Below are 26,884 nucleotides of genomic sequence, written 5' to 3' on the forward strand. Positions count from 1 at the left end.
TAAATTGCAGTATCAATTTTCCCATAAAATAAACAATGGGTATACTTGTTATATTAAAACAGTAAAAGACATTATTTCCATATATAAGCCATCGTTTTTCACTTGATTTTGGAAGTTTGAAAAAAAGTTCCAGGGCGAGGGTGTACGCACGCACACACGTTCACGTGCACGGACGCGCACACACACACGTTGTATTCTTTTCACTACTAGAACTTCTAATACCAAGAGTAAAACCCTAATGATCTGTGTGGTACGGCTTCTTTCTCGGTGCACTCAAACTTTATTTTTTTAGGGGGAGCGGAAAGTTTGACACGCAGAGAAAGTAGCTGAAGTTATCACCACATGAAACATTTAATATTTAATTATAATAACTCTGAGAAGATGTTTGCATTTTAGAAAGGTAGTCGTACAGTGGTAAAATATGTTCAGAAAGTCACATTGGCTGCCTCATGTGAGGCATCATAGTCGAAGAAGGGGTGGCACTTGAAGACAAGATATTAAAAAGACATGGAGAAGTAACAACTGATCTTCAAATTATATGATATGGCATTTATAATGCGCCTATACACAAGTGTTTCAAGGCGCGACAAGGCAAGGGAGGGGAACATAGGGAGGACAGACAACGATCCTACTAGGCCAGGTGTCATTCAGATCGCACAAGTGCATGGGAGGGGGCAAGGACGGTGCATGATGAACAGAAAAAAGAGAAAGAGAGAATAGAGGAGAAGAAATGTGAAGAAAGAGAAGCACCGAGATTGAAAGAACATAGGTTGCAAAGAAGGTGAGAAGAAGGCGAGAAAAGGGAGATGAGAAGAAGGGAAGAAGAAATGAGAAGGAGTAGGGTCGAAGAGATGACAAAGTAGATCACATTGTTAATAGATGTAAAATACAAATTGAAGCACGAGAATGATGGGAAGAAGGGAGAGGGTCAAAACAGCTCCGTAGGGAACTGCCGGCGACACCAAGAATACAGACATAGGCTGATGAGCCTGAGGCAGAAGCCATAGGGAAAAGGATTAGGGATCTATATAGGCAAATGAGGGAGAGAGGCGGTTACGAGATCAGAGGGAGTATTGAAGGATCTCCAACAAATGAAACAAGAGGCAGATTGGATGACATAATAATGGACCAGCATTGAACGCTGTCCTTAAGCATACTAGATCTTGATGATGGCAAAAGGGAAACAAGTCGTACCGGTTTGGGTATAATGATGGCAGATGAACAAAGGGAAGAAAACGAGAGAGCCCAAAGAGAGGGCATATGTGGATTTTTGGTAGATAAGAACATTGAAAGATAGGTAAAGTGGTCATGATATGATATGGCATTTATAACGCATCTATACACAAGTGTTTCAAGGCATGCTGAGGCAAGGGAAGGTGAACAGAGGGAAGACAGAGACAACAATCTTACTAGGCCAGGTGTCATTCAGATAGCACAAGTGCATGGGAGGGGGCAAGGACAGTGCAGTACATGAGAAAGATGATAATAATAAGTAACGGCCAACAAGTGGAAAGTGCAGTTGTAAGTGCATACATCAGGTCTCAAGGGCTGGTAGGGGGACTGTAGGGATAGAGAAACAGTCCCCAAGTGCAGGAGTTGCCAGGTGGGCAGTTCAGGTGTGTGACCCTGGCGGGGGGGAACCTGGGCCCGAGATCAGAGGGTGTCCAGGTCGCCAGTGCAGTTCCGGTAACATCCAGGAGGTCAGCAGAGGAGAGGGGGAGAAAAGGCGGAAGCAAAGAGAAAGGTTTTGAGGTGCTTCTGGAACCGGAGATGGTTCTCCTCAAGTTGTTTAAGGGAGGCAGGGAGGCTGTTCCAGAGGGAGGCCCCAGCCGAAGAAAGAGATCTACCACCAACTCGTTGCTTGGAGAAGGGACTGATCCTGAGGGAGTTGGAGGTGGATGAGCGAAGAGCTCGAGAAGGGAGATATTTAGGAAGAGAGAGGTGAAGGTATTGAGGCCCCAAGCCCCAGAAGGCCTTGTAGACGATGCAGAGGGTTTTGAACTTAATCCTTGCAGCCACTGGGAGCCAGTGCAGAGATTTCAGTACTGGAGAGATACGATCCCCGGGCTTGAGGCCAAGGACAAGTCTCGCAGTCCTGTTCTGGATAAGTTGCAGAGGGCGGAGAGTAGAAGCAGGCAGATTTATTAGAAGGCTGTTACAATAGTCCAGCCTAGAGAGAACCAGAGCTCTGGAGACAGGGAGCTTCTGGGGGAAGGAGAGGAAATGTAGAATACCTCTGAGGAGGTGCAGCTGGTAGTGTGACTTCTTAGTGTGACGTCAGAGATGTGAGGAGAGAAGGAGAGTGTGGAGTCGAAGATGATCCCAAGGTTGTTAGCCTCAAAGGTGGGAGCAGGAGGAGGGCCAAAAGAGGCCGGCCAGAGAGCTACAGGAAAGAGGGGAGCAGGTGTGCCGTTGAGGAGAATCTCAGTCTTGCTGGCATTAAGGTAGAGGTCATTAGCGGCACACCACTCTTGGCTAGCAGACAGACAGTCAGAGATGAGGGAAAGAGAGGAGGAGGCCGAGGGTAACCTGAAAATGAGCTGGGTGTCATCTGCTTAGCACTGAAAGTTGGGGCAGAGAGTGGCGATGCGGTGGGCAAGGAGTGCCAGGTATTGGTTAAAAAGCCAGGGAGAGAGGTTAGATCCCTTGGGGACACCACAGGTAGAGTAAAAGACAGCGGAGAGGAAGGACCCAAGTTGGACCTGGGATGGTCGGTCAGAGAGGAAAGAGGTCAACCATGCCAGAGCCTGACCAGTGATACCCATGTTATCACAGAGATGGTTGAGCAGGATGGCATGGTTGACAGTATCAAAGGCAGAAGAAAGATCAAGCAGGATGAGGACGCAAGGGGTGTTGGAGTCGAGGTTGGAGAGCAGGTCTTCACGGATGTTCAGGAGAGCAGTTTCCGTGCTTCTGGCAGCTCTGAAGCCAGACTGATGGTCATGAAGACAACCAACAGATTCAGTGTGGAGATTCAGCTGGGAGATGGCCAGTTTCTCCAGGAGTTTGCACAGGAAGGGAGTGATGGAGATTGGGCATAGTTAGCCAGGCAGGAGGGGTCGGCAGAGGGTTTCTTAAGAAGAGGGTGCACAAGGGAGTGCTTAAGGGGGGATGGCAAGACTCCAGTGGCGAATGAGTGATTGCAGAAATCACCCATGGAAGGAACCAGGGAGTTGATGTGGTTCTTGATGGTTTTGGAGACACAGGGGAGAACCTGTTTCGATGAGACTTTCATAGATCAGACTTGTCTAGAAACTTTGTCTGCGGAAATAGGGGAAAGGCAGAGAAGGAGGGAGGGGGGTGGCTGCAGAAGGGCCAGAGGAGGAGCAGGGAGTAGGGGGGTGGAGGGGAGAGGAAGAGAGTGAGGACAGGATGTCCCGACCTTTAGAGATGAAGTGATAAACCAGTGCCGTGCAGAGGGCCTGGGAAGGGACAGGAGAGGTAGAGACTGCGGCAGGATGAGCCAGTTCCTTGCAGATTTTAAAGAGTTCAGCCGAGTTGTTAGAAGCAGCAGAGACGCAAATGATGTCTCATAAACAACACCATTAAAGTCCGGAAGTTGGCTATACTAGGCTTAGCATTACCACTGTTGCGTAGGAATTAGAGACCCTTTGTGAGCTCATCAGCCTGTATCGCCTTCTCCAGAAAATCCCAGATAACAGACAGTTTTATTTGGTGCTGCTGAAAGATTTCAGATAGTTTGACATGGGACTGTACAGTGACTGCATATGGCTATTTAATTTCACTTAGAACCTCAAAGACCATTACCACAATGTCCCAGCTTAATTCTAAACCTTGCAGCCATCTCCTCTTGTGTTTTGCTGTACTCACCCCGAGTTGGACAGGTATGACCGGACGTGGGCCCATGCCTGCTGGGTCTAGACACCCAAGCTACTCCTCACTGATGAGGCCCAACAAGGGCGGAACATATCTGGGGATGCTTGTGGTCTCAGGCAGAAGGGATGTAAGCTAGTAGTTTGGGCGGGAATGCCTTATTTGGGGTGGGACCAAGCCTGATTTAGATATGGTCTTTCCCCTTCTTTATTGGCTTGGCAGGCGAAGAATGATGGTCTGGAGGGTTTACCAGAGCAAGGCCAGAGGTTAAGATTAATTCTAAACCTTCCAGTCAACACCTCTTGTGTTTTGCTGTAGTCACCCCGATTGGGACGGATATGCCCAGACCTGGGTCCTGTGCCTGCTGGACCTAGAGACCCAAGCTACTGCTCACTGATGAGGCCCAACAAGGCCGTAACATGTCTGGGGATGCGTGTGGTCTCGTGCAGAAAGGATGTGACCTAACAGTTCGGGCCGCACTGCCCTTTTTGGGGTGGGACCAAGCCTGATTTGCATATGGTATTTCCCCTTTCTGTAATGGCTTGGCAGGTGAAGAACGATGGTCTGGAGGGTTGCCCAGAGAAATGTCAGAGGTTAAGATTAATTCTAAACCTTCCAGCCATCACCTCTTGCGTTTTCCCATCTTTGTGTCATGCACAAAATCCACCAACCTGTGCAAGGATGGCCGATTTCTTTCTAACATTTTAAATCATAGCAAATATGAACGGTCACAGTCCTTATTTTCAGAAGCCACTGCATGTTAAGAAGAATAGAGCAAAATAAAGGCTTGATTAAATCATGTATACCAAACAATAGCATTGAGAAATACTCAGAATATACTTTATCTATGTTTCATCATTATTGCATCCTTCTTACTATGAATAATACCCACCCTATAATCTACCTGTATCCGTATTTAACCACAGCCTGGACACGTTTCTGGACAGCAATAGCATCATATTTTCCAGCGTGTATATCACCACCCTCCCCCCATCTATTCTTGTGGTTCCTTGGGTGTATGTTTACTGAGTAATTCTCTCTCAGAGGCGTCCCAATATCTTTAGGTCTGCTATTACTCGGTTGTAGGGAGCCATAAAATGATTCCTTTTCCTCTCATGTGGTGAGGGTTTTCAACCAATTCTCAAACCTAGGATCAGGACCTTTGTACCATGTTTTAACCACTAAAAATGTAGCCACTAATGGCGCTGGACTTGGAAAGCGGCAGGTTACCATTCCATGTCCATCAAATATACCTAACAGCCAGGTTTTCAGATCGGCTGTAATGTCTATCATTTTTTAGTAGAATCTACAACCTGCTTCCAGAAGATCCAAATGGTAGGGCAAACCATGCCAAATTCAGAAAGTCTGCCATCAGATTATTACATCGTGCACAGTTTTGCGGTACATTCGGCAGATCAGAGTGTAAAATAAAACATGTTCAAGTATTTAAAATGTACCAGCCTGAACCTACTATTTATAGATATTGATATGGTTTGCTTACAGGCTGATTCCCATTCAGGGTCAGTGATATGATACGATAGGTTATTTATAACGTGCTTAAAACCGAGAGGTTTCGAAGCCTGGACCTGGGGATCAAACCTGTGGTGCTCTGTGTGGTCTTGCTTCCAAGGCGAGCATGTTGCCCCTGAGCTATCCTCCCGATACAGTGAGGCCCTTTCTCATCTAAGGCGAGCTTTGTCTGTAGGTTATTTTCCGCCTTTCTAAATCATTTTTAATAAAGATTGGCTGTCATATGTGTGTGCCGTGAAGGATCTACAATGACTGGAGCTATATTTTAACTTCAATGAATGCTCAATAATGGAGAGCCTGGACCATTGACTCCTCCCATGTCTCCACCTTTTGCAGCACTGCAGACCCCAATTGGTGATCAGCTATATCTTCAACATTGCAGTATGTTTACTTCACATGCAGCTCCTACCTAGTCTTACTAAAAGACAGTTCTTTAAATGTACCCCCTTTCTCTAGTAAAAGCTCCAGGATCCTCTCCTGCTAATTTTATTGTCGTCACTCCTTGTTCTCACATGTCTGCTGAAACCTGCCTATAACGTGTACTGTAGCTATTAACCTTAGGTATTTTAATAATAACTATTTAAATAGTGCTCGCAAAAAGCTCACTTGCCTATTGGTGTTTGTTTTTACCCATTTCAATAATACACATTTTATTGACCTTGGACGAATGAAAGCTTACATTAGCCCTTCTGGAATTTGAAGTTGTGACCTGCAAGCGTTTGGGCTGGCGATTACACCACCGAGTTACCAGACTAGCCATCCCCTCTTCCCATCACAAACATATTTCTATGAAGTCTTGGCATCACTTTCTCTATAGAATTTCCAAAGAAGTTCTTGAATCATCCTGGTAGCACTCGTTTGTGTCTAATCATTATTTGCACTTTTGAAAATGAGGATTCAAGTACCGGACTCGGTACCAGAATCGAGGCCTTGCCAATTATCTATAGATTGGCAATATAACGCCCATCACCTGTTGGCTTCACCACTTCCAAAATTCACCTGGCTCTCTGCACTTCCATGAAATACTATTTGAAAATTTGTGGTAAAATGAATAACAATGTCAACATCTTTCTTTTTCATATTTGATTGCCTACATTTTAATCTTTTACTGCACTGTTCTGATCCATATGAACAATGTAGCGCTTGGTTGCATCGAATCATATTTTCCATCTCCCTGCACACTATTCAGGATATCTTCAGTCCCTCCAAAAACTCTCCACCTCCTCAAAAGTGTTTTAGAGTTAAGTGTCACCTATGAAGAGGTCTGTGGCCTAATAATTGATCTGCAAGTCCCAAAAAGGTTTAAAGATCATGGTATGGAGATTCATTGGGAAGATTGTATAAACAAAGCCTAAAGTTCAACATGCGTTTTCTGAGCTTCCACAATGTCCTTCCTGTCTGTGGAGTTGCAAGCATAGGCAAGGCAGCAAGTTTCCAGAAGTCTGGTAGTGTGGGAGTAGCTCAAATGCTTGGTCTTCTGGAGGTGCTGGGAGTGCATATTTAATCATTCTAATAATCTGTGTGGTTGAAAGGCGAAGAGATCAATGCTCAAGCTGAGGATGAATTATCTGGCACCTGAAGCAGGCAGCCTGGAGCTGGTCAGAGTTGATCTATATGGGGTACAAAGCCTTGAGAAGACTACAGCTCCAATTTAGGTTACGGCATTTCACGATTTTGCACCATTTCTTTGGCACTACACTTATTAGCAGGTGATAGACATTGGATTGCCACATGATTTAAGGTCATGTGTAGTGGAGTTGTGAACATGAAAACATGAAACCTTAAGTTGCATTATGTGTTGTGCACTTTTGTAAGTTTATTTATCAACTCTGGAACAGCCTTCCTACCTCCCTGAAACTTGAGGAGAACCATCTCCAGTTCCAGAAGCACCTCAAAACCTTCCTCTTTGCTTCTGCTTTCTCTCCCCCTCTCCCTTGCTGAATTCCTGGCTGAAACTGAACCGGTCACCTGGCCACCCTTTCTGATCTTGGGGCCCAGGCCCCGCCAGTTGCACACCTGCACTGCCTCCCTGGCAACCCCTGCACATGGGGACTGTTTCCTGTATCCCTACAGTCCCCCTACCAGCCAGCACTTATGTCTGTTTCATTATCCTACTATCCCATGTACTGCACTTTCCCCTCTCCCTTCCCCACACACTTTTCCCTTTCCCCCTTCCCATGCACTTGCGCGATCTGAATTACACCTTTCCTTGTAAAATCATTGTCTGTCTTCCCTTTGTTCCTCCTCCCTTGCCTTGTCATTCCTTGCAACACTTGTGTATAGGCGCGTAATCAATACCATATCATATCATAACCATTAAATGTCCAGTTTGGGGCAAATGTATGGTCTTTTTTGATGCAGTCAAGTGATTTGTTGCATGTTTTGCAGCAATAATGTAGGACAGTAATTCAGTGGTGTTCATATGCAATGGGCCTCATTACGAGGTGGGCGATAAGCGTTAACGGGCACCGGTAAGGAGACCGGTGCCGGGAAACCCTTACCGCCCTATTCCGAGGTCCCTTAGCGGGAGCCGCTAAGGCACCAGGGAGCTAATAATGGGCCCGCTATTAGCTCCATCCCCATTCCCATTGAGCCCTATGGGGGCTCGAATTGGAAAGGGGAATGGTTCTCGGAATGGGGACTTACCAGGTCCTCCAAGGTTGGAATTACCCAGTAAGTCCCTATTTCGAGAACCCGGACCCAAATGCGGTAAGGAGGTAGCCATGGTGCTATTAGCACCATGGCTACCTCCTACCTCGTAATGAGGCCCAATGTGTCTAATTTGCTTCCAAAGCATTGGACAGGGAGTGGAAATCATCCGAAGAGGTCACGCAACAGTCACCTGCCCTCCCTTTTCATTTGTTTTGGAAAAGTTGAGATTTTGCACTGCTGCCCCTCTGGCAGGTCTGTAATAACAAGGTACTTTGCAAGACCCCTCATGGGACGTCCTGTGCTGGGCAGTTCAGGACAGGTATCCTTCAGTCATGCCAGAAAATGGCGGCTTCTTGAGTGCTGTTGCACATTGGTAAATGGAATCCTACTGTGCATGCTAATGCACACAATGTGCATCAGACACTACACGGACGGCCAACTACTAAAAGGTGAAAGAAGCTCATGTATTGCATGGAAGCATCACTTCTCACCACAGCTACTGAAGGCATTTTGGAGGCATATTGCCTAAATGACGAAGCAATCGCGGAAGCGCTGCATCAGAATCGCACCAACTGAAACCTTACACCAACATTCACACTGAGGTTCTGCTTCTTGCGATGTTGCTGTCCCTGATTTATTGTTCTACAACTCTATCGTTCCAGGGTACAGGGCCCTTGGCTGCTGTTGTTTGTCAGCCTACCTCCTAGCACATTTGAAATCTTCTACTAGGAGCCATGCTGCAAAATGTGCAGGAGTATATGGGCTTTCCCCCCACTGCAGCCAAACAGAGAGCCGGCTTCTAGAGCCGTGCCACATTTCCAACTATAGTGGGAGGTGTTGGTGGAACCCATATGTGCTTTGTGCCACCATGAGCACGGGAGCAGATGTTCTGCAGCTACAACAGGACTAGTCTACGAACGTGCAGATGATATGTACTGCGAAGTTAATCATGTGTCATTGCCATGCAAATTTCCCAGGCTCAGCGCGTAACGTCCGCATTCTGAGGAGAAGCAGCATATCACGGATAATATTTTCACTACTATTTTTTTTGTATCTGTTTTTATTGATTTTACATGGTGAGATACAGTTAACAGTTAACACCTCCCCCCAACATCCCAGGGTGCCCCCCCAACATCAGATGGATTTACCATTTGTCTCTTAAGCATTAAGCATATTAACAAATTGTTCTTCAGCTGTTTGAATTCATATATCTTATGGGAGGTCTTGTATGACAGCGTCACCTCAGCTGGCCCAAACAAGTCCCACTCTTACGCCTCTACAGCAGCCTCTCCCTGGGTGCCCCGACATAGCGGTCATGGTTCCCTTTATTTTCTCAGGCTCCGCAGTGTTTACCCACAGCACTTCCGGCATTCCCTACAGGGGGGCATAATGATGTTACTACTATATGAGCGAAAATGGCTTCTTAGTAAGTGTTGGATGTTCTTGGTATAAGTGCTGCATATTTTAAATTCCCTAGGTAGAGACATTCAGGCGAGCTTAGAGCAAGACCGACCAGCTGGTTAAAATGACACCTTATATTCTGATAAAAAACACAATAGGTTTCTCTTAATGGTCCTAGAGTAAAAAGAAATTCATCAAACCGTACTCATTAAGCTGCGTTACAACGCATGCACCTATGTGCTGTGGAAGAGCTATGAATGGGAAGCTAAAACTGAAAGTATATGACACGTGTGATTTCACGTTCCATCCTGCATGCATGTTTTCTAAACGTTGGCAAATCGCATTAACATGCATTTGCAGTAGACTGCTTTTGAATCCTTAAAGCACATAGAGGATTTGTATTTTGGTAAATGTAACATTACGAAACTTAATTGGTCTGCTTTTTGGCAAACCTTAATATGGATTCCAGCTTTCCATGTGTTAGTTTTACATTTACAAGGACATGCAGTAAACTATCTTGCCAGGAAGCAAGCTTGCGGACAGAACTTGGCTGACAGCCAAAACATGACCAGTTTACACTGCAGTGTTCTCCTAAGCAAGTGTGCCTGGCGAAACCTCCTTGTCATGAATTGCAGTCCGAAGTGTCGAAAGGGATGTCTCATTTATACTTTAACTTGAATGCCCTTTACTTGAACTTAAATCCCTTATCACTATTTATAATTCAGAATACAATAAGCAAATGTTAAGTCTGCGTTATACCCAGCACAGAGCGGGGTGACACAGCGTCGATTCTCAGCCAATGGCAGCCAGGGTGGATGTTGCATGATTATACTCAAGGCTGTATTGTATTTAGATTCTTCCAAACAGCAGAAGTGAAAAATAGTTCATTGGTCAGCAACCAAGCACTTGACTGTTTATATAAACGATAGTGGTTTATATTAAAGACTGAGAAAGACCAGAGAAGAAAGTAGAGCCATGCGGAGAGAGGTTTCGGAAGGGGATGCGGGAGTGGCCTGCGTGATGGGTATGCCAGCCATCAAAGAATTGCTGGATTGAAAGGCTTGACTGAAGAGTTGCTCCGTTTTAGCAAGGAAACACTTTTCCTTTTTAAATAGTCTTTTCTATTTATTTATTGTGCGTTTGGTGGTGTCCAGTCATTTGGTCGACTACAAACTGGTCGACTGCAATTTGGTCGACGTCATTTGGTCGAAAACCAAATGGTCGAATTTTTTTTTTTATTTATATATGTGTTTTGTGGGTTTTTGTGTAGAAAAAAAAAAGAATAAAAGTGGGCTAGGGGGGGACCCCCCAAAAAAAACCAAAAAAGGGGTAAAAATAAAAAAAATAAAAAATTCGACCATTTGGTTTTCGACCAAATTGATTCGACCAGTTGTCCAGTCGACCAATTGTTTTCGACCAAATGACTGGCAACCCGTTTGGTTACAAAAGAACAAGTGGTTGTTCATAAGTTGTATGACCCAACCTAGTACCAATTGTACAGTATGAAAAGATACAAGTTAAAACTCCAGAAAACCGAAACAATGGCTAATTTGAAATGCTATTAATCAGTTGAAATTTAGAACAGATTCCATATGTTTCCCAGAAATACCCTGGATTACAATTTATGAAGAAGTCTCCTGCAAGGTTCTTGATATTACAAGGGGAGTTACTCAAGGGGTATGCTGCCTCCCAGAACCAGTGGAGGATGGTCTTGAGGGGGGGAGGGAGGGTGGTGATGTAGGGCGTGGCGTATCCATGGGTTTCCCTACCCTGGCACCCAACATATGGCAGGGGACAACCACAGTCTAGACTCTAGAGACACAAGACCATCTGAACCTTTCCTACGTTTAACCAAGTCCAACGATCAGAAACATACCGCCCTCCACCCCTCCCCCTCCAATTTAGAGAACCAGAGTCCCTTCATTGAAAAACCCAAATTCTAAGCTACGGAAAGACAGTCTCATTCACCAAATGTCGGAAGCATGTGTTTAAATACTGTTACGAGTTAGGCTACAATTTCACAGAAGACATTTCAAATTAGGATATAATATTGAAAACGTGCAGCTTTTCGACCGCAGATTGTCACACAGGAAACCGTTACAAAAACAATCTCTACTGGTAGAGTGTTTCCTCAGTGAGGAGACAAGGTTGTAATTTTGTCACGTGCAAATATCCATAAAAATGAAATGCCTAAACAATTTACCAAGTGTTATTTCAACATTAAATCCATACGCTGAAAGAACTACAGACCTAAGCTAAGCACCGTGCACAAGGGAAGGTCAGGGCAGAGGGAGTAGATTCCAATATGTTGGGAAGGCCATATGTGCACTGGGTCTGCCTCCCCCCCTGTGTCCAAGGCTGTCCAATGTGCATTCACGAATAGTACACAAATCCAGCTCAGTCCCAGTTGCAAACCATAGGTGCACACCAACGAAGAGTTGCACCCAGGGGGAGGGGGGAAACAGTATACCACCCAGGGACCCAGTCATTTGGTGTGGATGATGGAAAAGGCAGTTGTTGCATGCAGTTGGAGAGTGATTGAGAGCAATACAAGAGTTCAATTGGAGGTGTGACGGGAGAAGAAACAGCAGGAGGATGTAACAGGAGGAGGTGGTTGTCAGGAGGAGATGGTAATATCATGAGAAGAAGAGGGTCATAAAATGGCAGAATAGTGAAAATGAGGTAAAAGGCTGTTCCACAGCTAGAATGAGCAAGAAGAAACAAAGAGTCCAGTTTGGCCAAATTCAAGTGAAAGAACTGGGTGTAGGTATGGGACCCCGACAACGATGCAGCAGGAGGATCAGTCAGCAGTGCGAGGATGGGAATACAGAGTTGGTGAGGTGCGGAAGTCTGACTAGGAGGAGGCAGAAGATGATATGTGGCTTAATCTCGCCTCAAAGGAAACCTTATTGTTGTAACATGAACTGGTGAAGGACCTTTCACAGTTGGCCCACAGACTAGTGAATACCTGGTAGAAGTCTTGGGGGTATGAGTCCCCAGAATCTTGCATCTAGCTAGCCTACAGATGAAGGGGGCAGGTAAACTCAACAACCAGATAATGAATGTCACTGGGAGATGAAGAGGCATCACTCCCAATATGGGAGACTGGTTTCTCTCCTTTTGTGTTGTTTGAGCAAGTATTATTCCTTGTTTTCACTGTAAATAAACAGTTGGAGCTGTGACTTCTGAGCCTAGTCTTGTGTGCATTCTGCAGGGCTTTCCTGACAACCTGCAATCCACAGATTGTATCAGTTGGTTTTCACATGGCCTGAACTATACAAAAGCTCTGGCCCATCCGTCATTGATAACTACCACACTACAATAATACTACATATTTTCGCGCCTTGAAACACTTGTGTATAGGCGCGTTACAAATGCCATATCATATCATACAATTAGTATAGTTGGTTAAATTCCACCCAATTTGAGAATCTAGTGATCCATATATCCATGCACACTTTGATCAGGCAAGGTTGCAATTTGATATTGTTAGGACTCATGCATTGGACTTGAATGTCCTGGTAGTAATGTCAGGAGCAATCAACGTCAGTACTAGTCTGATGAGAGCAGAAAAGACCATATAGACATTAAAAGTCACTCAGCAGAGAAGGAAACATAGCCTAAGTTGTTTAGCACTGAAATCAAATACAACCTGATAGGGCAAGAGAGTGCATTGCAATCTTTTTTCATATAACTTAGAAAAGGAGTCCAGATGGCCATGAAGGACAACAGTGTATCTCTAATATTGTCAGTAAACCTCTCCATCACCAACATATTCCAAACCTTATCAAGCCACAATGTGATCGATGGAGGTTCTGTCTTCTTCCATAGTCGTAAGTATGGACAGTTTGACAGCCATTAGGAGGTGGGCCAGAAGCTTGATTTCCCCCGTTGTAGAATCCTGTCTCAGGGGTTAGCAGACCTAGCACATAGATCATAGGGTCACTGGGTATATCGACATTTATAATTTTTCATAACCTAGACCTAATTTTAATCCAGAACTGCTGTATAGCATAGCCACAATATTTGCAGAAGTGTGCCCTCTTGTCCACATCCCCTCCAACAAGTTTTAGGAATGTTTGGGTTGCCTGCGTGTAGTCTGGCTGGCGTTCCGTACCACCTAGTTAGAATCTTAGACTAGGTTTCTGCCAAGGGTGGACAGAAGGAGGTGACAGACACCTAGTCCTCAGGTGAAACTGGCGTGTCGATCTCCCTTTACCACCCTGTGTAATAAGATGGTCAACCTGGTGTAGAAAGTGTGTTTATCATTTTATAGAGCTTAGATACTCACTGCTAATTGAAACACTGACTCTAACAGTGTTAGTGCCCTTGTCGCAGCCCCTACATTGGAGGAGTGGAGTACCCAGTGCCTAGCTGGCAGATACCTAAACCTATCGTTCTCGCCCAGGCCAATGCTTGTCTTGCACTCTTCAAATGGTCGTATCTTCCCATTCAAAAATAAGTCGCCCACTTTGCTCACCCTTTTTCACCATCCAGCCCAAGTATCCCCTGTCGGCTGCCCCAGGAATAAAGCTGCCGTTGTGCATCAGCACAGTGTATAGGGAGGGAAATGTGATGGAACCTCCTAATTTAGATATTCCACGTCATGCTTCTAAAGAGGCCTGTGTTATCTGCTTGTTCCATGGCCACCCAAATCTTGTTTGTGTTCCTTTGCACCCAATCGACCAGCAGTTGAATCTGTGCGGCTCTGTAGTAATTCCAAATCCTTGCGACCACCAGCTCTCCTTGGTTCCCAGATGCATATGGCATGTGTTTGTTGATGACCCTAGGGGCACCCCCGTTTCACAAGAATTGTACCAACATAGATTCTCAGGTTTCAATAATGGATTTGGGGTTGGGGATGGGCACTGATTGAAAGTAATAGAGAAACCGGGGAAGGGTATTCATTTTAACAGTGGCTATTCTGCCAAACCAGGAAACAACCCTGGGGCCATCACAAAAAATCCTGAATCCCTTCCACTACTGCACAGTCACCCAAAATGGAATTAAAGTCATACTCCCTTTTGACCCATATCCAGAGGCTGAAGATATCCTCAGTGGAAAAATTCAAGAAATTCAAGAAAACGAAGTAGTGCTCAGCCGAAATACACTGGAGCGACTAAATATTTCCCACGTCCTGGGTGATTTATGACTGAAATGATTTATTTAGGAATTAAAACACAGCATCATAGGGGGTTATTACAGTTTTCCCTGTGCCGTAAAAATGCTTGTAAAAGTGCTGGTAAATCGTTAACGGCACTTTTAGCGCACCTGGAAAAACACAAGTTTGCCTGTGGTGGGTCACTGATTTACCTCCAGCCAACAACTGGGAGTAAATCAGGACCCTACAGGCAAATCAATGCAGGAATTACTGGCACCGGTAATACTGGTGCCAGGAATTCCTGCAATCCCCTCCATGGAGTCCCATGGGACTTCATGGAATGGCTGCACCGTGACATTTATGTCAGAGATTTTGATATCAAACATAAAGGGCAAATGCAGGATGTGGCCTGCTTTAAATGTGAAAATTGATCACTTGGACTAGGTCCGAGGAACGTAGGTTATTGATGACCTCATTGGCTTGTCTGATGCCTTCTGTCCACTCCTAGGTGGATCCTTTCTGCGTGAGCTGGGGCAAGCAAAACCATATGGATGATCTGCATTGTACCTGATTGTCCTGTAGATTATTGCCAGGATGAGGATGGAGATTGGACTGTCTGAGCAGCACATTGATGCATGCTCGAAAGATGTGTATATGGAGTCAGTGATTTTGGTGGCCAGCCACCAAAAACCCATGAAGGGCCTGCCAATGTGAATACATATGATCTATGTGTTGATTGCTTTTCAGGGAAATTCTTGCACACATTGGGTTTGCATTGAAGGACCGTCAGTTACTAGTCTGACATACAAAGCCATTGTAAATGCTTCCTGCTATGCGTACACAGCAGGTGGTATTTACTCATTTTTCACTGGAGAGCACAAGAGGGAGGCATGAAGGAGATTTCGCCTCCGGTTTACACTCCCATTTTGCAAATGACGATAATTACGTGGAGTGGTCCTGTTGGCACCTAAGTGCAAACCGAACAGGTCTCGTACGTGTAGTTTACAGGGACTTGGAAAACGTGCCCAATGCAAAAACATTCACATCACTGAAGGAACAACACTGCTCCACCTTAAACTAATAATGTCCTTGACCAAATAAAATACCACATAAGAAGAAAAGTTTCAATTCCACCAAAAAGTAAAAATATTTGAGCTCAGCTAACACATCACTGTCCGTTCATACATCATATTTTCGATATGTGCTGCTACGCTCAGGCTCTGTTTGAAAATTCACAATCAGAGTGGGATACTGTGATGAGCATACATCGGGCGCACCACTCCGGGAATGGTTCGCAGCAGGGAGTCTGACAAAAAATAGATGTCAGCCAGTAAAGAAACGCAGACAGAGAATACTTTAAGCAACCAGGAGTAAGACTCAGACACAAGGGCATTGTGGTGGTTGGCAAAGACTTGTATTAAAATAAAAAGAGGTTTGAAGGAAATCCTATCTTGCCCTATCTCTAAGATGGGTTTCCCTGCCTTAACAAAACTAGGATGTCTGTGTCAGAATGTCCGTAGTAAAGTTCTCCTTACAAGCTAAACCCAAGATAAAGTGAAAAGGAAAATATTCTTTCAACTGGTCATCTGCAGCTCTTTTCCAGAGTTCTAACATAAAGTTCCAAAAGGTGCAAAAAGAATTAAACAAAGTTCCACAAACCTCAGGAGATATTTCCCTTCCCCTGTGTTTCGCAGACTTGTTACAATTCACCATTTCAGATGGTATGGTTCTGCCCCTGATCTCTTTCTCACTTTTTGTTTCACAATGTCAAGCAGTTATTCCTCTTTTCTTGGCTCGTAGGCACAGTTCACAAGTTTCCAATCACTAAGGGATTGCTTTCCTTCCCTTAGTCACAATATGTTCATTTCAAGTCAACGAGGAATTACTCCCTTGCCCTGGATTCTGCACACTTAAGAGGTTAACTCCCCCCTCTTGATTTCCTCAGTTTACACACAAGTTCTTGTTGAGCATGATAGTGAGTTCCAGACCCACCTCTGACAGTCTGGAAAACTCTCCTGCTTTGTTTTCAAACACTTATGTCCATACAATCGGGTGCAGGTCCCAGACTCGCAATCAGGTTGCCTGGTGTACTCTCCTGTCAGGACTTTCTCAATGTTCCCATGCACTTTGGTGCGGGTCCCAGACACGCAATCAGGTTGCCTGGTGTACTCTCCTGCCAGGACTTTCTCAATTTGTTACAAATTCATGCTTCTATACCTTCAACCATTGGGTCCTTGACTCTCTTTCACTTGCTTCCCTCAATACTTGACTTGGTGTCCCAGCTCCCCTGCTAAGGTTCACCCAGTTCATATTTCTTTCTTTTAATGGTGTGTGGGATATGCCATGAAGCACCCTGGTGTCCCATCTCCCCTCTCTGGGCTCACCAGTCTATCTTGTCTGCTTAGGCATTCTCCGCTTTCTGCAATTCCCCCAGCAGCTCACTTCTTCCTTTTCTGGCGTCTTGTCAACTCTCTGGTACCCGCAATGCCTCAGCCTTTGTTCCACAGCTTCCACTGCTCTTGGATTCTATGCATTGAACCTCCAACTTCTGAGCGTCTCGTGACAGTGCCTGTAGGAGCTCTCTTGCTGCTGCTGCAACGTGCTTCCGCTCAGTTCCCTGATCCACATCGGGAGTGCTGGTACTCCCTGCTTCTTGCGGCTTGATTTTTTTAAACACCCCAGCACCTATTGGATCCATCCAACAGCTAGAGCGTGTCTCGGGTTTCGCGGCTTCAGCGCTCTGCATTGCCCTAGTGCTCTTCCTCGACTCAGTCCTTTTACTACAATGGTATGAAAGAACCTTACTGGTGTGGATTATAGGTTCTTGTTCTATATTACAATAGGCCACAGGGGATTGGGATTTTAAGGGGTTGGTGTCATACCCTGAGTGGAAAGGGGATACCATGTTCCAGCTAGTGAGTCCACCTCCCTCCCATGAGGGTTGTCTTCCCCCAATATAGTTCTCCTTCAGATAGCCACCCAGGGTCAGAATCAGGTAGTGACTGCCTTTGCCTGGCCATATGGGAAGAAGGTTTCCCCGGAGAGGCAGTGTTGATATCACTAGGCCTTGGACTGTGTAAGCTGGGTCATGTGCTGGATTTCATTATAAGAAAAATCACAAAACTTGAACACAATTAGGAAAATGTGACAGGCACATGGAGAGGAGTTGGCATGTATCAGTCTCATAAACTACAACTAATGGTGAAATGGGCCCACTAATCTGGTCCCTCATTGGAACAATTACCACCCAAGCCAACATATACATAGAGGCCGAACCTTTCAGACTATGGGCCTGATCACAACCTCGGCGGTAACCCTCAAATCCGGCGGTAGTACTATTACTGCCGGATTTAAGGGTCCACCGAATCAGGGCTTTGGCGGATTTCGCCCCAGCTCTTGGCTGGGGGGAAATCCACCGAAAATGTGTGCTATTACCGCCGGCGGGAAATCCGCCGGCGGTAAGAGCGCAAATTTTCCCCATTGAGCCCAGTGGGGAATGGGGCATTCCCGAATGGGCTCAATGGGGAATGGGAACTCGTGATCCCGCGCTATTAGCGCCGGGGGCTATGGCGGTCGCGCTAATAGCCCCCGCGCTAATGGCGTTAGCGTTACCGAAAGAAGTCGTGATCAGGCCCTATGTGAGAAGTTAGGATGACATTTGAGAAAGTTGTCTTTGTAGCAGTGGCAGGAGAAGCATAACTGAGAAACAGGAGGTGGCTTGGCCAAACAGGCCAGACAATGAGGAACTCAATCATGCAGGAGATATTAGAGTAACAAGTCTGATAGGGGCCTGGACCCAGAATCTGGCAGAAGCCAGAGAACCCTCAAGTGAGAGAGCAGAAAAGCCACCAGCTGTTGGCGCTGTCACAGAACTCAGTGGTTGCTGCAAAGCCACCAGAGCTAAAGAGAAGCTACAACCCTGGGAATCTGACCGGAGATTGATTCTTCATTTATTATGCGCTTACACACAAGTGTTTCAAAGCGCAACCATGCATGGGAGGGGAAGAAATAGGGAAGACAAGACAAACAATCTTACTAGGCATGGTACATTCAGATTATGCAGGGGAACAGAAAAGGAAGTGCGTGGGGGCGGGTAAATAGGGACAAGTGCACCCAGTACCATCAGAGCATGGGTTAAGTGCAGAGAGATACCACTCTCATGGGTCCTAATCGAAGTGCAGTAGTGCTGCGGCAAGTGCAAGGCCCGGGGGCAAGTGCAGGAGACTGGTGAGGAAGCTTGGGACCTGTGAGGCTCTGTAGGTACACCAGGCAGCCAGTCAGTGAAACTGAAGCAGAAGTAGATGAGAGAGAGTGAGAGAGCTGAAAGAGGTGGTTAGCAGGGTAGGGGGAGAGAGAAGGAGGAGGCAAAGAGGAAAGTCTTGAGAAGTTTCCGGAATTTGAGGTGATCCGGCTCAGGATGCATAGAGGCAGGGAGACTGCTCCAGAGGGAGGCACCTGCAGAGGATAAAGATCTCCCCCAAGTCTCTGCTTGGAGAAGCAGCTCACCCGCAGAGAGTTGGAGGAAGAGGAGCGGAGGGCTTGGGAAGGTGATTATTTAGGAAGAGAATGTTGCAGATAGAGTGGGCCCAGGCCCCAGAAATCCATGTGGACAATGCAAAGGGTATTGAACTTAATCCTTGCAGCCACGGGGAGCCAGTGAAGGGGTTTCAGCGCCGAAGAGATGCGGTCCCTGGGATTGAGGCCAAGGATAAGACTTGCGATCTGTTCTGTATGAGTTGAAGAGGGTAGAGGGTAGAAGAGGGCAGGTTGAGAAATAGGATGTTTCAGTAGTCAAGCCTAGATAGGACCAGGGTTCAGGAGACAGTGAGCCTCAGGGGGAAGGTGAGAAAAGGAAGAATACCTCTGAGAAGGTGCAGCTTGTAGTGGGATTTTTTTAGAGATGTCTGTGATGTGAGATGAGAAGGGGAGAGAGGAGTCGAAGATGAGCCCTAGGTTTTTTGCCTTGTTGGTAGGTGGAGGCGAAGAACCAAGGGAGGCCGGCCAGAGTGAAAGAGGGAAGGCGGTAGCAGGGGTCCGGATGAGGACAATCTCTGTTTATAGTGGGCTGAAGTCCAGGAGGGCTGCACTTGGCTCGATGCGTAAAATCACTGCAGCTGGGAAAGGACCCTGCTAGGGTGACAACATTCTACCCAATGGACCACTGAGGCTAGAGTAGGAGGAAATTACACACGCTTGCCTCTGTAAAAGTTTGATGAGTCGCCTATGCCATGTGGGGTTACCTGAAAGACCCAGAGGACAACATGACATGGTGATTTTCTGCCAAGGCAAAATTTAAATCCACCCTGAGACTGAGTGCATTGAAGATCTCTTTTGCAGGTGTGTACATTCCTTAATTGTGAGGAATAGATTAATGATTGGACCTTGGACTAAGAACAGTATGTCCTTCTAGCTTAGGGACCCTTTCACTCACTTTGTGTTACTGCTCCATTCTGATAGATTAACATTTCTGTTAACACACTTTAGAGCCCATAGGCAGTTTTCCAACCCAACCCTAAGCCCTGAGATCAAGACATATAGAAGCTACTGGCAAGGAGAAAAAGGATCTCCCATGGAGAGCAATTAATGGGAACCTGGGGAAACTGAGCCACCTAGGCATCCTGTAGCATATTTACATTTACCCTGATTTCCTCCTCCAAGTAGGCTTCCCCTCCATAGCCAAGGGTAGACTTTATTGATAGTTAGAATGTATACGGTTTGGCTGGTACACAATTCTTCATGGCCGAATTGATCGTGGTCAATTCGGCCACTGAGCCAATTTTGCAACGGCAACATTTGACCAAACTAAAAAAAAAACACCCACCCCTATACACTCCCCCAACCACTCCCTACTTAACTATTCAGGATTTGCTCATATTCTAACCCTGCAATGTCGGATCCATCCCTTCTACGCGGGTCGGATCCAATGCCGTAGGGTCCCCCCCAAAGGCCATCACTACCAAGAATGGGGAGTGGGGGACACCTCCACAACCTCCGCTCCCCATGTTTGGTAGTGATTATCCAAATTGATCGTTTCCAAACGAATGAATGGTACTGGCCGAATTCGACCAGATTTACCAAACAGTCAATTGGAAATGATCAATTTGGGTACTACTGATAGCTACAATGTGAAAATAAATGCAGTTGTGTTTCCCTCATTTTGTGTCTTGCATGATTTGTTCTGTCTCCCATGTGACAATCCTAGCATAATCACAATATGCACAGTTCCCGTATACTTCCACTTCGACAATCCCAGTGTATTGTACTGAAAAACCCAAACTAGCCACATCATGGAGCAACGTTTTGTAAGGCGTCAGTAGTAAGAGTCGGATACAGTATCAAGTTTTGATTAGATACTTTTATTATCAAAATCATAAGTGGGTTGGGGAAATCCTAACTGTCCCTAAGTCTATAAGGGGTTTCCCACCCTCAACAAAGCTAATGAAAGTCTGTGGTAGGAATGTAAATAAATAAACCCTTCTCTGTCCTGTGTCCAAAACCCTGAACTGACCATTACACTCTAAACTAAATACAAGGTGAAAAGGGGAATTTCTCTGAGCTGTACACACTTATAGCGTGATCTTGAAGTTTAAAACATTAAGTTCTAAAGTGCAGAAATGAAAAAGGAATAATGTTCCACAAGGATAAAGGGGTCCTTCCTTCCCCTATGTCGCTTCTGGTATGGCACAATCTGTCCAGCACGTCCGGTAAAGTCACTAATGTTCTGATGTTTTCCAAGGAGATGACTCTCTCCCTGAATATTTCTTTTGTCCACTTTGTTGCTTCTCAGTTTAAATGGAATCCTCTTCCTCTGACTTTACATTTGGAGGAAAACTTGCAAGTCTTCCGCAAGAAATTGAAAACACTCTTGTTCTAATAGATAAACTGTTGCCGGTCTGGGTTGTCCTTTGCTTTATGTGCTGTCCCGTGTGTCTTTGTCATGCCCTCATACCTGTTGGAATTTTGGCATGTAATAAAAAAAAATAAGAAGGGGTAGGCAAATGGGGAAACTATTCCACCCTTGCATCCTTTCAGTACTCACTGATTTAGTGGTCCTCTTGTGGCTCAGAGGAAACAGAGATTTCCTTCATCTCTCTCTGTTTCCTTTCAATGTCACAGTTTGTTTCAGATCTTTGTTTTCTTTCTCTTGATTTTGTTTCTCTTTAAAAGGGGTACGGCTCCCACTTGTGTTATTTATTTCACAACTCCAGGTTCACTTGCTTATCTTCCTATTCCTGGTTTACTCTCCTGCCAGGGTTTCACTGTTGTATGGTTTTCTCTGGTTTTCCTTGTTACTTCAAGGGCCAAGGTGCTTCCCTTTTTACATCAATGGTGGCAGTCTCTTGCTTTTAGTCCTCCTCCTCTCCCTGGTATACTCTCCTCCCAGGGTGTTATATCTTATCCTTCTAAAGTGGTAGGGGCCTTCCCTTTTGATTACTGCTTTGTATTTTCAAGGTGGGGTTGTTTAACCCATTTGTTTCTTCTCATTTCTTCTTTCACTTGTTTCCTTCTCCTTTCACCCCCGGTGTACTCTCCTGCCAGGGTGTCACTCCTCTCTTCTTTGGGTGCGAGTCCCAGACTCACTCGGTGCTGGTTCACTATCCTGCCAGGGCTTCTTCGCTTTCTTTTCAGTCTTTCTTGTATCCAAGAAATAACACTTCCCCAGAATTATGTGACTGACCCTTTTGTTACAATATTTGTGTCAATTATATTTTCTTTACTTGTGCTTTCAAAACTTTTGTTTCTCTATTAGTCCCACAGCCTTCACTTAGGATTTTTCCAATATTCGTATTAATTCTGTGGCCTTCACTTAAGCTTTGCATACTCTTCTTAGGTTATCGTTAATGTCCGTTTAATTTCTATTGCTGTCATTAAGGCAGTTCGCAATATTCGTATCTGTATCATTTTTATGACTTTCTTTAGGCTCCCAGCAATATTCTTGTCAATTCTATTGCGTCTTACAATGTCCATGTCTGTATTATTGATATAGCTTTCCCTTAGGGTTTAACAATATTTGTCTTATTTCTATTGCCTTATTGACACTTAGGTGTCTTGCAATGTTCACGTCTGTATCAATTAGGTTGCTTTCCTGTGTTGGGGCCAGCATGTGACATTCACCATGGGACGCCCTAGTAATCCATGTTCCTTCCCTGTGTTTCTTGGTGTCTTCAGAGTTCGCCTCACTTCTCTGTCTTCTCTCCGTTCCGCCAGCTCACCGGCAGTGCATTCCGTAAGCCACTTCATTCCCACTTTGGCTGGCAGCTCCAACTACTTGTGACAGGGATGCAGAATACTTCTCCCGACTTCTCTGCACAACTTGCCATTGCCTTCAGCTTCTGAGCTTTGCCCCACACTCTGACTATCTCTGGTGTCCCTAACAAGCATCAGAACAAGCCAGAGGCCCTGGCAAGCTGTGTCTCTCTCTCTGGTTCTTCAGCTGTGTATCTTTTGAATATCCCGGTCTCACGCAGTAATTTCCAATGACTGGACTGCTGCGTTGGCTTGCCGTGTTTAGTCATCCGCATGACTCTGCCCCCATCCTCATCTCAGTATTAAAAAGGGGGGGTGCATAATACTGTTGGCTAGGAAAGTCTGGGAATTCAGCATCCACATTACAATAAGCCATACAGGAGTGTGGTACAAGTCTCTGGGTGTCACTAGGATTTACTACAGAAGAGGTGTTTGAATTTAATATTCTCTTGTCTCCCTGGAGTTTGTCTTAACCACCTCCAAGGGTCATTGTCAGCTAGCTTCTGCCTTTCCCTGGCCACGTAGGAGAAGCTTCCCTCCAGAGAACCAGTGATGACATTGCTAGATTTGTCACTCTGTTTAGAGAAATCCTTGTGTAGCCAAAACTGAAGGACACATATCCCAAGGCCACATAGAACATGTTGGCATGCAGTGTGATGAGGCATGGACCCATCACACCTAGACATGGCTTTCCAAATACAAATGCACCTTTGTACCCAAAATGTAAGGAGTTAAAAACAGTGGAAGTTGAAATTGAGAAAGACAAAGGGCCTCTTTACGAGTTTGGCTGTGTGGCTAAAAATAGTGGTAAACCAGTGTTAACAGTGTTACCGCTGCATTACCACACGGCCGAACTACGGGTTTGGAGTAAAGGTGGAGTAAAAACCTCCATCAGAATGCTGGAGGTAATTCCTCCACTTGACCACCAAAAAACAGCTAAATTGGCATAATTGCCGTCAGATGGTAATTCCGCCGAAATCCCCATGGAGTCCTTTGGACACCAAAAAATGGGGACTAATACTGCCTACCACCACTTGTAGTCTGGCGGTAATTCCATCAGCCTGAGTGACGGTAACGGTAAATCTTGTAATGAGGCCCAAACTAAGATAAGTACATGAGAACTCGAATGAAGTGCTTTCCAATGGTATTTGCATTACTTCTAACTTGAAGAGTAAGTGTTTTACACAAGTGATCATTTGCGGCTGAATTCAGGATTTCAGTGTTATTTACCAAACAATTATGCTATTAATATCTGAATTGTGATTTTTATGACAACTGGCAGATGATTAACCTATTTTTTTTGGCTTCTTTTGGGGATATCAAAATAGAAGAAAAACATGTTTTTTCTAGTAAAAATTGTTAAAAATGATTTCCCTGGATTAGGCAGAACTGTGATCACAGCCTGCATGTTTTAGGAGCATTGCCTTACCATCCAGTGTGGCCATTTTCCTTTTGGCATGGCTTTCATCCATGAATTTACTCTTTCAAAGATAGCGTTTCCTGACAGTTCATTATTCAAATCAAGGAGGTAAAAGTTGAAAGGGAAGTTTGCTTCTTCCTCAAAAGAGGTTCCATAATACATCATTGTCTTGTCAATGTCCTTTCCGTCATTGGATGCCACACTCATAAACCTATAGAATGACAAAAACAGGATTAATACTGCACATTAATGAAACAGAACATTTTCCCAATCATTTGTATTGTTTTTTTTTAGCAGATCCGTCAAGCAATTTCAGGATAAGAGAACGACTTTACACATTATTTGAAACTCTCAGGAACACAAGAAAGTGTAGGTGATAGAATAAGGTATAATTTATAAGGGAATATCAAACAATTTCATAGCTCAAAAGGCTGGCTTGGAAAGTGATCCGGATGCTATCCTAAGTGGCAAATTTGAAGAAGGGTGCCCAAATGCTCCTAAACATTCTCAGCATAGCTTTTCATGAATAGGCTAGTTTCTCTATGGCCAGCAAAGATGGTTCAGTCACAGCATTGACATAGAATATGTAGCAGGGTCCCAAAGGAAAGTAACTGTTAGTTTGGCAGCCACTTATAGATGCTGCACATGGTACATGTCTGAAGACGCTATGGCTTCCGTTGTCTCCTGTGACATCCCAAACACCAGAAATGGTCAGGACTCTGGGTTTGGGTAGCCTGTCTGAAGACGTTATGGCTTCCGTTGTCTCCTGTGACATCCCAAACACCAGAAATGGTCAGGACTCTGGGGTTGGGTAGCCTGTCTGCAGGCGTTATGGCATCCGTTGTCTCCTGTGACATCCCAAACACCAGAAATGGTCAGGACTCTGGGGTTGGGTAGCCTGTCTGAAGACGTTATGGCTTCCGTTCTCTCCTGTGACATCCCAAATACCAGAAAAGGTCAGGACTCTGGGGTTGGGTAGCCTGTCTGAAGACGTTATGGCTTCCGTTGTCTCCTGTGACATCCCAAACACCAGAAATGGTCAGGACTCTGGGGTTGGGTAGCCTGTGGCATCCTTTATTGCGGAGATGACTTACAGACAACTGCTCCTCAAACCAGGACATCTCCACCAAACATGAAACATAGCCCCCAGCCTATCACATCCACCCCAAACATCTGCTGTTTTTCCTTTGAGGGAATCCATGAAGTCTTTCTGGCTGGTAGTTCATTGTGATGAGTTTCCATATGCTGGGTGCAAATGGATGACTTTCTGGTGGATCTGGGACAACTCATTGCCCACTACCTCAGTAAAGACTCGGCCATGCTGCCCTAACTCGTGTCAATCCAAATGGCCGCTTTTCATTGCTTTTCTATTTTTAATGAGTTGGCCAGTCCTTTCCGCGCAGCCAGTCGCGCGCTTTGCATTTCACCATGAATGGCTGAACAGTCAGACTCGCTTTCAGTGTCCTCTTGATGATGCACCAGACATCACCTTTCTATCTATAATTGTTCCAGGGTGCATTGCTCATTTTTTGGGGTCTTTTCACCTTTTCCTTTAGGCTTTGCACTTACATTCTGCTAATCAAGCCCCACCTGCTGAGTTGTGGTAATGTTCCAGCATTGAGGTACTGATGTGGTGAGGGGGGTGTGCACTGAACTAGATGTGTGCTAAACAGGCAGTCATTGGGCTGGTGAAATGGCAGGGGTGATTTGGGGCCATTCCTTCCCGACTAGCCCTCAGCTGCCTTTCCGAGGATGCATGGTAAAACCCATACTGACGATGGTGTGTCAGCTGCTCAGTGTCATCTTTGTGATGTGCTTGCTCTCCGTGGATGAAGGTCATAGGCCCTGAAAAGCAAAGATATTGCCCGAATATTTTCCTTGCTCCTTGAACACCCAATTGTTCTCTGCAAAGGTGTGAACCATCCACTGTTCCAGCACCCTTCCCTGAACTGCTTCACGATGCCTCATAAACCACCCAGCTGCCTGTTTTCCCCCACTTTTGGTCTTTCCCACCATATTCATGTCTGCAATTGAAGTAGGTCCTTGTTAGGCACCCTTACCGAAAGCACCCGCGACATATGCAGAGGCCTTGGGAGAATGTTCCTTTACATTGCTGCTAACCTACCTATCCATGACAATAAGAGGGTTTGACATTTTCTGAGATCCTCTTCACGCAATACAGATAGTTTGGGGTGGCTAACGTTAAATAAATTGGTGCACTGGGGGGGCGCCTCCAAGGGGTGGCCAAGGGGGGCCATGGCCACCCCTAGAAAAGCACGGGGCCCTCCACCGGTTCATTCATTTATGTATGTTTGTTTTGGTGTGCCACCCCAAGACTTCAAGTGTGGCCACCCCTATGAAAAATGTCTGGGGGCGCCAGGGAGCAAAGCAGTGTTTTTCTCTGCAGGGGCTCCTACACACCCCTAGTGAGAGACAACGTTAGGATTCCCAGTTTACTTTCGTTTACTTTGAAGCACATGACCCTTGAAAATGTGTTGATTTCCCAAAAGAAGGTTGGGAGTGAATCAGCTGTGTCCATCACCATCAAAACACTATTGCCAGTTGATGGTTTGTGCTGGACAACTCCAGTTCGAGTGCCCTAATTATAATCATTTCTTCTAATTTTGACTGTGGATCCAAAGCCCAGATGAGCAAATACAGAGATAATAGGCATCCAAGCCTTGTGCCCTTTTCTTGTC

The 26,884-nt window shown here is 45.4% G+C and overlaps 1 protein-coding gene across 1 annotated transcript in view; it reads right to left on the reverse strand.

Annotated features, from left to right (window-relative positions):
* Positions 1-26,884, reverse strand: part of SLC3A1 (solute carrier family 3 member 1) — a 191,380-nt gene that overhangs the window by 23,348 nt on the left and 141,148 nt on the right. Inside the window, exon 7 of the mRNA XM_069608455.1 lies at positions 24,195-24,396. Within this exon, the coding sequence (XP_069464556.1) occupies positions 24,195-24,396 (202 nt within the window). The remainder of the gene's footprint in view (positions 1-24,194; positions 24,397-26,884) is intronic.

This window comes from Ambystoma mexicanum, chromosome 4q, assembly GCF_040938575.1.
Source record: "Ambystoma mexicanum isolate Mex_15411 chromosome 4q, UKY_AmexF1_1, whole genome shotgun sequence".
Taxonomy (NCBI): Eukaryota; Metazoa; Chordata; class Amphibia; order Caudata; family Ambystomatidae; genus Ambystoma; species Ambystoma mexicanum.